The 18,996-nt window shown below is 39.9% G+C and overlaps 2 protein-coding genes across 5 annotated transcripts in view; one reads left to right on the top strand and one right to left on the bottom strand.

Annotated features, from left to right (window-relative positions):
• LOC135843577 (aryl hydrocarbon receptor nuclear translocator-like) overlaps positions 1 to 9,742 on the top strand; it is a 36,445-nt gene extending 26,703 nt beyond the window's left edge. For all 4 annotated transcript variants that reach the window (XM_065361519.1, XM_065361528.1, XM_065361512.1 and 1 more), the window contains 10 exons: positions 1,549 to 1,628; positions 1,989 to 2,078; positions 3,891 to 3,993; positions 4,111 to 4,296; positions 4,386 to 4,539; positions 4,637 to 4,743; positions 4,878 to 5,146; positions 5,242 to 6,621; positions 6,708 to 6,872; positions 6,984 to 9,742. In XM_065361519.1, the coding sequence (XP_065217591.1) occupies positions 1,549 to 1,628; positions 1,989 to 2,078; positions 3,891 to 3,993; positions 4,111 to 4,296; positions 4,386 to 4,539; positions 4,637 to 4,743; positions 4,878 to 5,146; positions 5,242 to 6,621; positions 6,708 to 6,872; positions 6,984 to 7,118 (2,669 nt within the window). In that variant the 3' untranslated portion in view covers positions 7,119 to 9,742. The remainder of the gene's footprint in view (positions 1 to 1,548; positions 1,629 to 1,988; positions 2,079 to 3,890; positions 3,994 to 4,110; positions 4,297 to 4,385; positions 4,540 to 4,636; positions 4,744 to 4,877; positions 5,147 to 5,241; positions 6,622 to 6,707; positions 6,873 to 6,983) is intronic.
• A 2,759-nt stretch (positions 9,743 to 12,501) lies between these two features.
• Positions 12,502 to 18,996, bottom strand: part of Dad (Daughters against dpp) — a 37,720-nt gene continuing 31,225 nt past the window's right edge. The window contains exons 7-8 of the mRNA XM_065361481.1: positions 17,512 to 17,715; positions 12,502 to 16,993 (exon numbers count right to left, since the gene is read on the bottom strand). Coding sequence (XP_065217553.1) covers positions 16,656 to 16,993; positions 17,512 to 17,715 — 542 coding nt within the window. The 3' untranslated portion in view covers positions 12,502 to 16,655. The remainder of the gene's footprint in view (positions 16,994 to 17,511; positions 17,716 to 18,996) is intronic.

Genomic DNA, 18,996 nt, shown 5'->3' on the forward strand with positions numbered 1-18,996 from the left:
ATTTTGTTAGACACGCCGCGCTGTGAAAATTTGCTCGGCGATGTTGGGGGACTGTGGGTAGAACACTAGAACCTACTGCGTAAATTTAACTGCGAAAACTCGAGAGAAAATCTGCGACGTCGATTTCACATTTTTCTCGTATCATATACCATACCTACCTATTACCTACTCGTAATTAATACGCACACTTTCTTACGTCATCGTCATACAGAGGAGTAGGCTGAGCCTGAGCGTCGCGACTCATCGTGGCGATGGCGATGGCGATGGCGTGGCGCAGCACTGCTCAGCATGCCGCCGCCGCCGCCGCCGCCGCCGCCGCGTCAACAGCGGTAGGCTTTTATTCTTACCTTTGTAGAATTCGTCGCCGAATCACCGACTGATTTCTAGATTTTCATTTTTTTACTTTACTTTTTTCGGCGCATTTGCGAGCGTTTTCTTTGCGTTTTACCTGCCTACTTTACATAAGTATATTATTCGTATGTACGATATTCGAGAAATTCTTCCTTTTCAACGATACTTACTCGTACATAGCCTATAGCCTATAGCCTTAGCCTCGTCTTCGTCTTCGTCTTGGCCGGTATTAATAATACGAGTATCGTTACCGTATTCGTTATCGTTATCGTTATAATGGGTATTATTGTACTGGATGGCGGAGCGACGACGACGACGACGACGACGACGGATGTCTATGTTATTCCGTATACCGTATCTATCGTCGAGAACGAGATATTATTTGCTGACGAGGCACGCAAGCGGATGCGGACGCGGACGCGGACGTAGACGAAGAGTCGCAGCTCACAGAGCACCAGCGCCCAGCGCTAGCGTCAGCACATTCGTCTTGCTGCGTATTTGTCGCCATCGCGTCCCGTTCTCATTCTCAATTTCAATATACCTTATAATTGAGAGGATACGAATACGAATACGGCGCGATGACGTATTCTTTTTACCTCCATCTCCCGCTGTTCTGTTTTTCATTTTCCTCGTTTTTCGTTTATAAATTTCGAGCCACTTTCCCGGCCACCTTAATTAAAAGTCTTTTCACGTCAACTGCTGCGCTACCACTCGTCCCGTCGCGTCGACTCGTTCGTTTCTTTACACGTACTCGTACCTACCTACCTACCTACCTACCTACTTGTGGTTATTTTTTCCACATTCTCGGCTGCGGCTCCGGCTCCGGCTCCGGCTCCGGATCTTCCATTCGCCCCTGGTTAGCCTAATGGCCATTGTGTGCACACATTTTGGTATTGGTAGTACTTGAAAGTGGTAGCTACGAGTATGTAGGTCTAGGTACCTGTTTGCGATTTGTACGTATTCTTATTTCTTACTTACGGTATACCTATTACACGTTAACGGGCATTCGCTCAACCAAACGTTTTACGTTGAATGTGGAAAATCGAGTCAAAAATAATCGCTCATCGGCTATTACGTATGTAGATGTACGAGTATGTATCGTACTACTCGTAGGTAGCATTGTAGCGTATGTACCTGTGACCTGTGACCTGTCCCATGTCCATATTATTTTTATGCGTGAATTGAATTGTGTTGCAGTGACCGAAGCTACCAGAGATCAACGAAACGTGTTACCGCAAATTCTCAGCTCGTCCGAATGGCCGCAAACGCTATTAGATGTAAGTTGCATCTCGATGCTATTCGTTTGAAATACGAGTACGAGTACGAGTATGTATTCGCCTATCATTCGTAGCTCCTGCTACCAAATTCAGTGGAGAGCTTTGGATCGAGTTGAAAATCGGTCACTGGTCAGGAAAAATGTCAGCTTCGGAGGTTCCACCCGTCCACCCGGAGAGATCTCTTTGAGGACTTTTATGCTGCCTCCGAGCGCGGGCAGCCGGGCAGCCGGGCACCTCCGGCGTTGAAAACTTTTCCGAATAACGATGACTTTAAGCTCGACCAATGGTCCAATGCGCCTCGTTTTCACATTTTCGTTTCATAAATGTATAATTTTTTTGTTTTTGTTTTTGTTTGCTTAGAAAATGGACGGCGTCATGTTGATAGTGACATCTGCTGGCAAAATTGTTTTCATTTCGCATAATATCGAGAAAGTTTTGGGACATACGCAAGTAAGCGAATAATACAATACATATTTGTACTTATGTACTTGGAAAACGTACAGCGTACACACATTTTAGAGATACCTTCGGATCGTCGCGTCGACGTCGTACGAGTTGATCTAGCCCGTGCCGCGGCCGTAGGGATTCAAGTAGGAACTTGCAAAGTGAAAAGTGTACATCGCTTCATTCGTGCCTCAAATACACCCGCGTGCTCGCTGCTCGCTCAATTTTTTGTAGCGCAAAATCCGTCCGTTTCATAACTTGAAAATTTGAAAAATGAGCGTAGTCGAGTCGGTAGTCGGTAGTCGGTCAAGCGGGTCACTAACGAGGAGCGTTGTTCGTGTCGAATTGTATAGCCTACAGATTGTAAGGAGTTTTTTTTAAGAGCCGGGAATTTCCAAAAAGTTGCTGCATGAGGTTTCAAAATGGCTCGTAACCGCTTTCGATCGACTCGGAAAATGGTTCGAGCTATGTACTCGTAAATTTCAACTTTCAAAAACCTGCTGGAGCCTTCGGAACTCTTCGCAATCGACGCTATGCGCTATGCGCTATGCGCTAGTGGTCCAAAATAGGGCACATACCGAATTTCAAATTTCTACAAATGCTCGTAGATTGTTGATGTTTTGATTATTTTGCTGCACGTACTGCGTACTCGTATGGTATACTCGTAGGTACGAGTAATTTAAACGACTTTCACGCAGTTGAAACAATTTTTATGGTATTCGGATAACTCGCGCCGAGCCGTGTGTCTGTGTACCGTGTACCGTATACCGTATACCGTACTGTACAAATTGCGAAATTTTCCGCAATTTGTAAGATAGGTACAAGTACTAGCGCTAGCCCCAGTCTACTCGTATAGTGCCAGTGTAATCGACGAGAAACATTTCGTCAAATTTCGAGTAAAAATCGTGTAGAATGGCAGCGTCATTTGTGTACCGCGACCGCTTGTCGTACGTCGTACTCGTATTTTTCTTTCTGCCTTTCGTTTTCTATTTCTTTGAATTTTTTTTCGCCAGTGCCAATTTATTTGTATTAAGGATCATTATTATTGGCGATATAATCGAGCGCCGCGCCGCGCCGCGCAGACGGAGGCCGAAAGGATTGTTGGCTATGCTGCGGTGGCGGTGGCGGTGGCAGCCGCGGGCTGCTCGTGCTCGTTAACGAGTGTTTGTATTTCGCCCCACGATACTCGTCGCATTGTAGGTATACCTATGCGTTGTGTATACCGGTGGGTATCGGCATCGGCATCGTCGCTCACTCTTTGCCGAGTCGCTGCCTGCCTGCCTGTGCCATGCCAGTGCGTGTGTAGAGAGTAGAGACCTACGCATTTTTTCTTCTTCTTCTTTCAAATTTGTTTTTTTTGTTATCTACGTATGCGGTAAATACTCGTACGAATATTATCGTTTTGGACCTTACAAATAATTGGTCGTTTGTTCGCTGGAACGTGAACCTACTCGTACGTGTGCGGTGCGGTGCGGTGCGGTGCGGTGCGTATAGGTATCTGTATACTCGAGTATAGCTATAGGTATGAGGAGTATCGAGTATGGGAATATACGTGTATATACGTATACGTACATAGATGTATGTTGTGCTGTAGATACGCAGCTACCCAGCTACCCACCTAATAACATATTACAAATTATCTGCAGGTACTCGTATTACAATGTGCAAGTACACCGATCGTCGCTGAAAATAAATACGAACCGATGTTACTTTTCATTTTTACTCGTACGAGTACGAGAACGAGTACTAGACACATGGTACCTACTACCTACTACCAACGTATAACGAATAACGAATATTTGTAATTTTGTTTTTCAGACCGAACTGATGGGTCATGGTTTGTCAAATATCACATTTCCGCCCGATTTGCCCGAATTGAGACGATGTTTAACGCCCGATAAAGAAGATGAAAACTGTTCAGGTATGGTGTTGACCATTATTTGACCAATTCGCCGTCTTTCTTACTCGTAGACGTATTTTGTATTTGCAACAATGCAACGGTGGTTAACTGGTTATTGGTGTGGCGCGCAATTTTCAGATAATGCCAACGCTAACAACTGCACGCTGGTAGAAAGACAAAGACGCTCGTTTTGTTTACGATTAAGACATCGATGCTTAGCTCGTTCCGAACAGCCGCAATACGAACCGATGCATTTGAACGGCTTTTTGCGAGTTCCAAAAAAGTACACTTGTCAAGCGCAGAAGAAATCTCGCAAATGCAAAGGTACGTTTTCGTCATTTTTCCGTCCAACCATATGTGTACGCGTATTACGTGCCTAATAGCCGTGCTAATCTGCGATTGGTGCTACGCAGGTGAAATGACTGCTACGAACAGCAACGAGATCTTATTAGTAGCCGTAATGAAGCCGGCTCGCGAGATGACTCTCATGTCTATCGTAGAAGCGTCGCAAGAAGAATACGTTACTCGACACTGGTACGACGGACGTATCGTTTTTTGTGACCAGAGGTAAGAAGCCCCCGAGTCGATCCGTAATATACCTACGAGTACGTACATACATTTACTTGACTTATTACGTATTTTGTCGCTTGTTGGGCGTATATAGGATTTCGCTAGTTTCCGGTTATTTGCCCGAAGAAGTGAAAGGTTTGCAAGCGTTCCAATTCATGGCCAAAGAAGAAGTACATTGGGTGATGATCGCGTTAAGGCAAAGTAAGTATAGGCATAGGCATAGGCATAGGCATAGGCATAGGCCTGCACTAGCGCGTTGTTACAACTAGGTACATATTATGTATGTACTTGTATTACGAGTAGGTACGTATTAACAACGTATTTCGGCGTTACAGTGCTTTGGAACCGCGAAGGTTTCGGAAAAAGTTGTTATCGATTGAAGAGGAAAAACGGCGATTTCATTTATATGGTGACGCACGGCTATTTGGAACCGTGCGAGGATCTGCAAAAGTCCACCTTCGTCTGCGTGAATACGTTGGTCAGCAGCGAAGAAGGAGAACGCGAAATTCGAAATATGAAGAAAAAATTCACGCCTATTATCGAACGCAGAGAAGAGCCCGCCATCGCGGCTATCGCTGAAAAATACGCTTTCATTCGTACGCGGGTAAATACTAAATACTCGTTCATACAATTTTGCATACTCGACTCGACTCGTATTCGGATTTTTGTATGTACTTTTCTTTTTCCATCGTATCGCAGGATCGTAACGTACCGGACCACAATCCGACCACCGAGGATCCGGCCGAGTTGAAAAACGCCCTCAAAGCGATGGTAACTAATATACCGCCGCCGACCGAGGTTAAAGAAGATCCGGAAAAATGTCGCGAAACGCAGTTCGCCAAAGTCAAGTACATTTCCAAGACTTTGCCGCCGCCTACGATACCCACCGGCAAAGTGATCACCGTTCTCGAAGAGAAAACCGCGTCCGCGTCCACGTCCGCGTCGCCGACGTCGCCCGCAGCTGCGCCCTCCACGTCGTCGTCCAAACACGATCGTTTATCGCCGCTGCTCGCTTCGACGTCCATTTACAGTACGACTGCGACTGCGACGACCACCTCGAACGCCACCGCCACCGCCACATCGATGGGTTCGCCGTCACCGTCGCCATCGTCGTCTCAACATCAGCACCTTTCTGCCGCTACCGCCGCCGTATCGCCTTCTTCGACGGTGGCTGCTTTATCGCCTTGCGGGGCCGCTTCGTCCAGAACATCGTTTCAAAATCGACCTTCGGTGCTGCGAATAGCACCGGCGCGCCAAACGGTCAACAACGTATCGGCGACTGCGACCGACAATTACGCCATTAGCAGTACGAGCAATTTCGACGGCGATAAAGCCATCAACGACGCTAGTCGTAAGTACTCGGCCAGCTTTTGCGGAAGCCCAGCTGCAGCCGCAGCCGGTAGCTTAACGAATTGCGATTTCATCAAGCAAGAGTGCGTTATAAAACAAGAAACCATCGACATCGTCGACGTGGATAACTACAACGACGACGGAGGTGGTGGCGGTGTCGGTGTCGATGACGATGACGCCGACGCCGACGACGACGACGATTTCGAGGCGCAGATTGCGGCCGTCATTCGAACCGACTCGGGCCAACAATTGGTCGCCGCAATGGCGGCCGCTCAAGCCATGCCCACTGCTGGCGCCGACGACAACGAACGAGTAGGCGTCCTGGTGAGCGGCAGAAGCGCCGTGAAAAGGCATCTAGATTGCGACGCGTCTTCGTTCTCCTCGTCTATAGTTCCTATCAAAAAGAACGCGCATTCTGCGAACGGCGTTGCCAAAGTTGGTCATCAAAAACATTTATTAGCGGCGGCCACAGCCGTCCCGTTGCTGTCGCCTCACCAAGTCTCGTCGTCTTCGTCGCCGTCGCCCTATACGCCCTATTCCGCTGCTGCCGCCGCGTCCTGTTCCAATCCCGCCGCCGCCGCCGGCAGCGCTTTGCTGCTCGAAACTACGCAAATATCGCGAATCGACGACCCGTACACGCGATTGGCCGATATCGAAGTTTGCGATCCGACCACGCAGTTCGTTCACAATATTACCGATTCGTTCGAAACTAAAAACCAACCCGAACAAGTGAGTAGTATTTGTAATTACCGCCAATAATCGTATCGTATCGTATCGTATCGTGCAATTATCTAACCGGCTCGTCGCACTTTCAGGTACTGCACTTATTGGACAACGAAAACCTGAAACACCGTCATATCGAATTGGAATCCAAAATGCACATTCAAGGCGCCCAGATACGCGCTATAGAAGGCGATTTGGATAAAGTGCCATTCACCACCGAACAGCACGGCTTTCAAACCGATCTTACGCAGTTGAAGGTAAGCGATTAGCGAATGCTATACGAGTAGCGAGCATACAACGTAGTACCTACGCGTGTATTGATCTTTGGTGTCTTCTTGTGCCGTATGGCGCGGTTTGTGTGTTAACAGGAACAGCATGTGAAACAAACGAAAATGCTGATGACCTTGCAACAAGATCATCATAGTTTGCAACGGTGCAACACGACCGATAGTTCTGCGAATATTACCAGCAGTAGCACCGTGCATCAGAATGTCGGCGTGTAAAGTCGCCAAAGGCTGCAACCAACACCCTGCGGCTGCACCGAATTAAGTTAATCGATTGTGTTCCCTTTTGCCGAAATGTAATCTTATTTTTAGTCCCTATAGCTTGTACATACGGTGATAATTCGATTTCGACCATTTTCCCCCATTTTTTCGAATAGCTATCGCTCGCGAAGCACCACCTCGTAGTTAGCGTCTGTTTGCGTTTTACGTTTTCATTTTTATTACGACGACGCGACGCTGGCCTCTCTGTCTACCTCTCTCTGTCTCTCTCTCGACGCTAACGAATATCCTATCTTTTCGTATGTATTTTCCTGGTGAAAACTCGAGACATAAGACGAAAAATCAGGGCATATTTTGTTCGATATTACGCGGGTATATAATATTACGTACGTATTTTCTCCTCTATCTCCTTTAATTACGAGTAAGGTAATATTTTTTTCATGTTTTATGTTGTTGTTTTTTTTTTTTTTGCAAATTTTTATTATTTATTCGAGTTAATTTACGTGTTACGCGATAACACTAGCTTAAGCTGTAGACCTCTCGTTTCTCATGCGCTCCTCTAAACTTTATCGTTGTAAACTTGGCATGGCTGGCCATTCAATTCGAGTTGACCTTTTTTGTGGTATTTTACATTTTATTTGTTGATTTTTTTTTCTCAATTCGTGTATTTACATATGTATTTAGGTATTATTTATTCGTTTATTTAATTACTTATTTGCGAGTTTCATTATTTTTCTTTGTGACGCGCGATTACCGTATATATTTCCTTACTGCTGGAATTTTTTAATTTCTTCCCCTTTCTTTGCTTTTTCCTTCTCTTCTTTTTATTCTTCTTCTTCTTCATGCCCGTCGTCTGATAATTACAAATTGAGAAAAATTCAGTCATAAACCTATCACTTTCAACGCGTATTAAGCTTCTGTTTTATGCATATTATTTTGTACGCTGCGTATCTCGACGTCTATGTCTGTTGCGTATAAACAATGATAAGGCTGTATGTAAGAATGCGGTACACAACTTACGGGTACATAAAAATAAATTTTAGCCAAGCATATGACTGTATCTATACGTTTTATTATTGTTATATTTACTATGTATTATGATTACTGCTATTACTTTTATTACTACTACTACTTCATCATTGTCAAGAATTGCTGTTCTATTTCATTGTTATAATTCATTAATGAATATGGCCGAAGAGTATTTGCCGACGTGTCCTTCATGTACGCCTGCTCGTTCAGGCTGCACTTATATGTAATTTCTAAGCACTTTAGTATCATCGACTCCGCGTATCCAAGTACTACTATGAATTATTTATATTAATTCGTTTGTGCAGTCTTCTTTTTATTTTCGTTTGTTACTTTTATTTTGTTATTTCGTTGTTGTCGTGAATGTTATTAGTATTAATTAATTACCTAATTATTATGATTTTTATTTTATTCTTACTTTTTTTTTTCATTCTTCGCTGTTGTTGAGATGATATAATACGTTACGTATTCTTGCCCATAGCCTAAATTGACAAATGGATCGGCTGCGGCACCAAGTTTTCATTTGTGAAATGTGACATTGCGACATACGGGTACTATACCTACCTACAACAATCGGCACAAATGGCACAATCCATATTTTCTATTCGTACGAGTACAAGAACTGAAACGATTCGATGACTAATTTTGAATCGTGTATTTGAAATGAAACACGACAAAAGATGATGATGATTGATAATGTATAAACTCGTACCACGTATGTAAGTAAAATTCTCAACCACGAAAACTTTCTCATATGTAATACCATAGATGAAATAATCTCGATGGCGGGCGTTTAGCGTTTGGCGTTGGGCATATCCTTATGGCATGGCATATCTTCGAGTGAAACAGTTTCAAATATCGCATATCAGGTTTGTTGTTACAGTGCCTATCAATTTGTAGGAATATGCCACCACGTTGAGACTTGATTCGTATTATTTACCTACTTTCGAGATCACCGAGTTATTGAAATACACATTAATTTACTACGAAACTTGTCGATCATGCGAATGTAACGTTCTTAAAAAGCCAACAGTCAAACACTTATAGTATGTATTCTTGAAGCCTAGTTTTGTACTCGTGTTGAGCTATTCTTTAAATTCAACGCGGTGCCGCGCCGCTGCATTATTTCGATCAAGCATCTTTAGTCGCCGTTTGTATTTTGTAACTGTTATATTAGGTGTCGTTTTAATTTCAATTCCCCCAACCCTACCTCCTACCTCCTACCAAAAATTGTACATTTAAAGCCAACTCTACTTACCTTAATTACGAGAAGCGCGCTGTATATTATAATTTAATTTCGTGTGGTTACCGTAGTTTTTAGTTTCTTGTTCATCAGTTCATCTCATCCTCTCCCCCGTCCCTCCTCACTTCTCACTGTCAATACCGCGTGAAGGAAGAATATTACGAGTAGATGCAGCTACTTACACGTAGTTATACAAGACGATGATATGAAAAAAAAAAGAACAATTCTCGTAGATTTCGTACTGGCAATCGTAAGATTTGTACTATTTTTATTGCCTAACAATGTTTCGAAAATCCACTTTAACACTACGTATGTATTTCCTACAAATATACTTTTGCTACTTTTGAGAATATCATTTCGCGCACCCAAATTGCAATGACCTTCGATGTACGAGCTGAGCCTCGTATTTACTCGAAATGAGGGTTGTTTTTGTTTGTTGTATCTATTTTCCTATTTTAATGTTAACTCGTGCGTATATTTTGTACATGTACCTAGGTAAATTACGAGTAGTAATTTTATTTGAAATTTATTTTCACAAATGTTCGACTGATCTTGGAAGCTTATCTGTTTATTTAATGGTTTTTTTTTCAGTTAAATTTGACTGAAATATACTATTTACCTTCGAATTAGCGTATTGCATATTACGTTTCTTGTTTTACTTTAGCAGCGTATAATTTATGAGAGAACGATTCTGGTTTTTTACCTATCTGCTTACGTAGCCTACTTTCTAATATTTACTTCAAATACGCGTCAACTGACGAATGCCAAATCAGCAAAATGCGAGATATCTTCGTGATTTGGGTAAAACGCTGTTCAACTCGCGGTCATTAATTATTTTTCTGAATTTCTTAAATTTTTTACGAAAACTTGATACGTTTAATCCTACCAATCAACCTCGTACATATTGAGAATTCGTGTGATTTTTTTTCCCAATGAAGCGTATGTGACTTTATACTTCGTAATTCATCGAGTCCTCTTCTATTCTTTTCCCCGTTCCCCGTTCGTTAGTTTATTTGAAACCGCGTAAAGTGTGAAATTTTCAAACTTCTCCGTCATTTTTAATACTATTTCCGTTTTCTCCATTTTACGCAATTGTTTTTTTTAAAATAAATATTTCATGTTATGTGCAACACGATTAGTCATTTGTATATTTGTAAAAACAAATAACTATATTTTGTTTTGTTTCTTCAATTTTTTTTTGTTTTTTGTTTTTCTCTATAATTGTGATGAAAATTCTATGTATTGTAAATGTGCAAATGTACAGACAAAGAGATAAAAAAAATAGATAATTTCAGCTGCTTTTTGTTTAATGTCGCGTTGCTTAACTATTACAATTTTTTTGATGATGGATACCTACTTATCTATTCGATTAAAAATGATCGCTAATTTTGGAAATCTAAACTGAAGGATGAATTTTCAATATTAAAAATGCAGACAAATAGATGATATATTCGTAATCAGCGATGCTTAGTTATTTATAATCGACCCCTAGTAAGTTTAATTAAAAGTTCACATTTTCATAAATAATGCAGCTTTATATGATTTGCTTTCATTAGGTCAAAAAAAACATTAAAAAGTTCAAGTTTGCCCCGTAAAATGGTCAAAATATGCAACCCAAACGACTCATGAAATAGCTTGTTCATGCTTTTTGACGCAGAATCAGACCATGATCAGACCTATTCCGCTATTCCCACACCATTAGGCGAATATAAGGAGTTGGGAGAATCTATGCTCCTAATACCAAAACTTTTGAGCTTATTTTCTGAGCTTTACACAGCTTTTGCGGAAAAACGAACTGTCGTCAATATAGGCTTTTTCGATATAGAGAAACGATACACTGTGTTGATAGTGCCCCGAAGTTGGAAGTTCATCATATGTACAAATATAGTTTTTTTAAGAAAAAGTACGTAGAATTTTTAAGGGTAAAAATGCGACGTCGCATCGATTAAAATAAATGATCTACCTATTTTGTGATAAGCGATGCTTAATGAACGTACCCCTTGGCATTTTTTTGTTTTTTTTTTAATTTTCAAAAACATCAAGTAAAGGGTCGATTTCGACTAATTTGAGCAAGCCGAGTCCGAATCTGGTGTCCATTTTTGTCGTAGACTCGATCATCAGCGAGAAATTGCGTCTACTTTGCCGAATTCGATTCGGATCGCGAAACAAACGTCATTATTGAATTCTGCGTGCTCGAATTAGTCAGAAAACGATATAGAAAATGCAAAAATTGACAATTTTTTTCCACCTCATTTTGAGTCCAAAAATGGCAAATTTCCGGTAAAAGGAAGCGTCGTGGCGACATTTTGACGTCGGCAATGAATTCGCCGTCCCAAAAAACCCCCTAAGCCCAATTTCCAGCTCGATTGGCGACAAAGTTTTTTTTCCCAAAAAAATGTATGAACATACCTCTTGGCATTTTTTGGATTTTTTTGATTTTCGAAAAAATCGAGTAAAGGGTCCTTTTCGACTAATTTGAGCAAGCCGAGTCCGAATCTGGTGTCCATTTTTGTCGTAGACCTACTTTTCAGCGAGAAATTGTACCTAGTTTGCCGAAATCGGTTGAGAATATAGGAATGTACTCCTAATACCAACATTTTTCAAATCGTTTTTTCTGTGGCGCTTCAGGCAACTTTTGGAGATGTATACGAACTGTCGTGAATGGGGTTTTCGGACCCGTGAATCCATTTCTGGCTTTACATTTATAATTTTACCGCGAAGTCTTAATTTTCAAGATAATGAAGCTTTTTATTAAATAGTTAAACTTTCAATGCTGAAAAAGCTTACTGCACTAATATGAACTTCCTATGTATTCGTAATCAGTGATGCTTAGTTATAGCCATCATCGATCCCTCGTGAGCTCTGTTAGCCTTTAATTAAACTGATGCCAAAACTGCATAATTTTTTTCTGTGCGTTTTAAGGCGCATTTGAATACGTCTGCGTACAAAGCGTCGCTGGTGAAGTTTTCGAACTTGAGAATCCATTCCTAATATTCGTCCGAATCAAAAATACATACAACCTTTGTACTAGTACTTGTAATTTGAGATCACATGTCCATTAATCTGAGGCGATGCTGGTTTAGATTTCGATCGTCAAACAATACAAACGACTAATTTAAAAAAATACTTTTATTTTTGGTTATATCACGTTCTGGTTTTGTTTTTGAATTTTTCTATAACAATATATACACATAAAATTGAAAATTTGTACAAAAAAGAAAAACAACTAATGAACAGCAAAATAAATACACTTCGACATAAATAAATACATTTTCTCGTTGTAACAATAATGCAAATTTTAATTAAAAAATAATTTCAGTCATTTAATTCGTGTAGAATGACCGAAATTAAGCGAAATCGTCGTAAAAAAAATTAATAAATCGCAAAATCTCAATCAACATAACGCCAAATATACCTACACAAACACAATACTCGTAAATAGTCGTTACATTACATTTATATTTTCATCACACGACGCGTACAATAACAATAGAAGAAGAAAACACAAGAAATGAGCTAAAAATTACTTTATGTATCCGCCTTTCGACAGACACCGGACTTGATTTTTTTTCTCATCACAATACCATAACGCATTTTAAATTGAGACATATTAATATAACTACGAGTACATAAAACGAATTAACAAAAATAGAAAAAAAAAGAAAGGTATAAAAATTAAAATACACTTGATATGTTTGAAAATTTTAAAATGCACCAAAAGCGCCACGATGATAGTTTTGTTATAAGATGAAGAAAAAAAAAAAGCTTCGAGAAACTCAAAAAATGCAGGACGGATATGAGTTCTCGAATCAATGGATGGTTCGATAATACGACGAGGAAAATAATAAATTTGCAAGCGGCAAGAGGTAATCAGGTATATGTAAAAAGTAAACTGAGATTTCCGTTTTGCTTTTGCAACAGGAACGTTATGGGTTACGCAACGATAAAATTGAACTAAAGAATTAAAACGAATCCCAACGTAGGTACGTAAACGTATTACACTTACACCAAGCTAATCATTATAATGTAATAGCGGCGATGTTCTCGTTGATTTTAGAATAACTTGGATTTTATGCGCATTCAAAGTGGAATTAGTAGAATAATATGTAGTTAAACTGTCCCGCAAAGATTCGTATCGAGAGTAGGTAATCTAGATGTGTAAGTAAGTACTCGTACGAGAACCAAATAACCAACCTCGAATGAAGCATTCGTGGGGAACAACGAAATAAGGTCAGAATTTCACGAATTTTAAAATGAGTATTGTTATAGCTCGCTTAAAAAAAAAAAATCGACCGAAAGTCAAAATCACAAAACATCATCGACTTTTTCACCCGAAGCGTAGGTTTAATAATGATTAATGAGATTCGCATCGATAACACGTAACATAAATCGAGCCAAATTTATTTTCCACTTTTTTTGGTTCAATTTCTGAAATTTTTTCTCCATTACAATCGAAAGCAAACAGATAAATTTGAAATAAGTGCCTCGTTGCAACTTGAAAAAAATCGTACATTTTTCTAAGTAGACTCGCTATCAATTGACGCTCATTTTTGAAAAGAGTCGACCAGTTAGAGTAGTCAAATTGTTTTCGAGTGAAAATGATTTGAGCTAACAAAAATTGTATCGAATGTACTACTTGGAAAATTAAACGGATGGAGAGCGGGATAAAATCAAGTGGCAAATCACGAAATAAAAACCATCAAGAAAATTGAATCAATCGTTTACAGACAGTACTAATATATAAATGTATCTCAGCCGAATACCAGTGACGGTGTGATAGATCTCATAAGTCCGGTTTTTCCTTTACGATAAAGGTAAATCGGACAAATCAGAGGGGAAACTAGGCAACATTTGGTTGTAAAGGAAATTTGGTCGATCTATAAATTAATTACATTATATGGAAATGAATTATCAAAGACTTCCGTCGAAAGATTCCAAATTATGATTAAAATTTACCGAATTACAAACGTAAGAGTACATAATCAAGTAGCCTATGTCACACGCGTACAGAAATATTTTAAATAAAAATGTCTGGTAACACGATTCGGTACGGAAAAAAATGATAAACGAATGAATGAATAAATAAATAAATAAATAAACAGATAAATAAATAAAGAAGAAGAAGGAAACAATATTAACAGAGAATTTGAAAAACCTACACTATTTGTTTCTTACACTCGATTAGATAATGAAATAAGGCACGCAAGATTGGCCGATACCAAAAACCTATCTCAAAAATATTGTTCACGTAGAGCAACAAACGCCACCGAATACCGACCAATAATTTTACCGATACAACGACTCGTTAAGAAAGAACAAGATGAAACAAGAAATCAACACCTCAGCTTACTCGCTAATTACACACAAATCATCACTTACAAACTTATGTACAATAATATTTTCAATGACTAGAAAAAAAAAACAGACGAGTGTTCAACTCTTTTTAAACACGATGAGAAAAAAATACCGATAATACGATGATTTTAAAGGTATTTAATAAGAAAAAACAAAAAAAAACAAAAAAACGGAAGGACAGAGGGGGGAACATAAATTAATTGAAGAAAATCAATTTACTCGTTCGAAGAAATGAAAAAAACATCTTGCAAAGATAACAACTACATACGATATTACGAGAGAAAAATATAATATAGGAAATGAAACGCAAAAATTGTGAAAATTACCGGATTGTTCGGCGCTCGATCTCGAAACGTTGCGAAATTATAATCGGGGTCGTTAGCGCAAATTTAAGTATAAATAGATACCATACAAGTTACCGCATTTTCATTAGAAAAAAAAAACGAAAAAAAAAAACGTAATTCACCATCTTTAGATTGCTCGATACATGTATTGGCTAATTAGTTGAAGAAAGTAAAAAGTTGAAACGAAAATACCGAGTTGACGTTACATAATTTGAAAGTAGAAAAATGCAGTTCACTTGTAACACGTTTAACATTAGCGTTTACAAATTTACGTTTTTTTTCTTCTTCTATAAATTCTTTCCTTCGAAAATCAAAACCAAAAAAAAAACTATTTATAGTATAATAAAAATAATATGACGAGATATACTCGTATCGACTAGTTTTCCTACGTTCGAAAAAAAAAATGAAAAAATGAATTAAAAATTAAACAAATTTTAAAAATGCAATAATACCGACAAAATAATTTTGATTCTAGGTACTACCAAAAAAAAAAAAAGACTTTGCGAGAGAAAAATGACGAACCGATTATTTATTAAATAGAACACGTACGCGTTATTTCATTTCACTAACATACACATTTGAAAAAAAAAAAAAACACGAATAATATATACTAATTTCATTAGTTAATTAAATTCCGCGTACAAAAGTACTTCCATCGATAGTTGCAGCGCTTAGAAATTGAGTCGCAAAAAGAAAATTAATCAAAAAAGGAAAGGATGGTCTGAGCGTAAACGAAAAATGAACCGCGCTAATAATTTTTCAATATTGCGGCGAATTCTTTGTAAACCAGCAAAGAATCGACACAACAAACATCAACAAAAACTAGCCAGAAAATTGTAACGTATGGTTAGTACATATCTACGTTCAACTTGTACCAATAAAACATGAAGGGGGGAAAAATGTAAAATCGTTTCGAATGATTTGAAAATTTTTCATAACGAAGAACAATACATAGGTAACTTGGTTCTTTCGAACATTTCCAACGGCAATCATTTGTTGGTAAAATTATGGAATTATTGTACGCTGATTTTTTTGTCGACGTAGGCCAGTAATTTGCCATGCCACTGCTAGGATTTTTCTAAGCGCTGCGATGATCGGATGAAAACACGACAGATGAGTGGTGATGAATTTGTAGCGCGCGTTTCTTTAGAATTGAACGAGAAATTTTGAAAAATTCAAACGAGGTACGTAGGTATAGTTGAAAAGAAAAGCCGTAAAGCCGTACACACTACACACGAGGCATCGTTTTTCAAAATGAATGAAACAGGAATAAGAAAATGACGACGCGACGCGAGTACGAGTACGAGTACGTAGACGTACGATACGGATACTAATCGTAATACGACGACGACGACGTAATACATACGAAAGCTTAGTCTTAGAGTAAGTAAAAGTAGGTATATGTAGGAGTAGGTAATTAAAAAAATGGTAATCGAAACCGGCAACTGGGAAATTGGCAATTCGCAACGCAACGTAACGTAAGATGAAAGCCAAAGGCAAAAGGCAAAAGACAAAGGCAAAGGCAAAGGCCAACGCCGATGGTGGTGGTGGTGGTGGTGGGTTCGAATATCATCTGCACGGCGACAAGAGCACTTCGAGCCAGGTCGGACAGGCGGTGATTTCCTGGCGCGAATATTTGGGGCCCCAGCCTTTGGCGAAGCTTATTCTAACGGAATTCGGATCTATGGGACCGGCGACGGTGGTGGCGGTGGCCGCCCAATACGTCGACGTCGGCGGAGGTCGTAGTACTTTCGGATAGAAGATGCGAAAACAATGGCCGGCCGGGACACGGTACACCAGAAAGGTTCGGCAGCTCGGTCGATCCAACGATGGCGAATTCACGAATACCGGCCAGTCGCTTCGATTGTACATCCACACGCCATCTTCTTCCAAACTCAGCGTAATTCCTGCAACAAAGCGACACGCGACCATTAATTTACGTTTTACGTTTCACGTACATATTGGCAGTTGGCACGCTGAAAAGTGAAAATTGAACAAATCACTTTGCCCGAGCCTGACTTTTTTCCCTTTTTTTTTTAGCGCGAGGCGAAAAATTTATTCGAGCTACAATTTATTACCGCCAAAATGTTTCGATTTTCAAAGAAAACTAGAAAAAAACGATCGTTTACCATTTTAGAAAAATTCGGCACCTTTAGACGATCATTTTTACAAAAATAGGTCTTTTTTGGAAAATTTTAGAAAAAACCAAGACTCGTTCGCCAAATAAGCTCGAGGCAAAAAAAAAATCAACATTTTTCGAATGCTTCGGTAAGAAGACGTAAGATACTCGTAAAAGTAGTTGAGAGAGAAAATTTTCAAATTTCCTACACGTTTGCCGGATTTGTCGATATTCTATCGTATCCGGTATCTGGATCTGGATCTGGATCTCGATAGTGTTGATACAATATACGCAATAGTTACGTACCTAAGCCTATTTTATTTCGATTTCTGTGCACCGATTCTGGCGGCGAAAAGCTGTGATGAGCTAACGTCTCGAGCGAAAGACCATCTGCTTGCAAATCAGTCCAAAATATATTGACAGCCGTACTTTGTACCGGATAGAGTCGACCAACTCGTTGCGATAATTCCCAGTACGCCAGTTTGCACCACTCGTTCTCTTTCAGTTCACCTGCGAAAAATGTCAACGCGTTAATTGTCATACGAATATGGTATCTATTGCGCTTGCGCAGAAGAGAGAAGAGTATACATAAAATTTAACGTAGGTAGGTAGAGGAGAGGTACACGACTACGACTACGACTACACGTAACATGACACATCCGCGCATACGTCTTGTACAAGTAGAAATAAAAACTGTTCGAATTGCTATCAAGTAGATATACTCGTACATACTCGTAAGGTATGTAATGTAAATTGTAATTGTATGTACCTATGTATGTATGTACTTGTGGAAATGAAAAATTATCTATCGTATTCGTATCATTCATCGAGACGAATGGACACTTTCAGGCAAGAAAGCGAAACTTGTTGACAATTTTGGAAAAAAGCAAGACTCGCCGACGCGACGACGCGACGGTTGTATTGTACGCGAAAAATTTTCACTCCGACAGGAAAATGTTTTTCAATGTTCGAATAGGCGGGTTTGATGAGAACTAAAGAAAAAATGAAAACATAAAAATAAAGAAGAAGAGAATTTGAAAACTGCTCGAAAAGGTGAAAAAAACTGGACTTGTTTTGCAATGCAGTTGCAGACAGAAAAGTAGAATGGGCGGCAAATTTAAATTTTCAAAAATGTACCAAAAGTCGAAAATTAATGATCGATAGATAATGAAATTGAACGCCTTTAAATTTAGCTTACAAGTAGTATGCGTATTGCGTAGCATAGAACGTACTCGTATGTTTGCATACATTACGTGCGATGCATTTACGAGTATACACTGTACACACTACACAGTGATACTTGTTACTGAATACTGCACAAATCACACATCACGATTCGTATGTACAAAGCCAAAGCCAAAGCCAAAGCCAAAGCCGAAGCCGAAGCGTCGCGTCGGCACAGCTTGAAAATCCGCTTTCTACCCGACAACAATTGCCGGCGCGGCGTCAGCGCCAGGCGCCATATTTCAACAAGGTCGTTAAATGATAATCCGGCGGCGCGGCGCGGCGCGGCGCATGGTGTACGGTGTACGGTGTACGAGTACGATGACGCTTGACGCCGATTACGATAAAATAATACACGAGTATAAGAGAGATACTTGGACAACAGTCTGATCGACGCGTCGAGGAATAATGAATCTGAAATTCGAGCAGCAGCAGCAGCAGCAGCAGAGAAACAACCGAGTAGGTATACTACGTTACTGCATAATGATGGGCTAACTTTTTATACGCGTACAGGAGCCGGGTGCCGGGTGCGGGTGCTTCATTCATAACAACCGCGAATTCAGTCGC

Source organism: Planococcus citri, chromosome 1 (assembly GCF_950023065.1).
Source record: "Planococcus citri chromosome 1, ihPlaCitr1.1, whole genome shotgun sequence".
Classification (NCBI taxonomy): Eukaryota; Metazoa; Arthropoda; class Insecta; order Hemiptera; family Pseudococcidae; genus Planococcus; species Planococcus citri.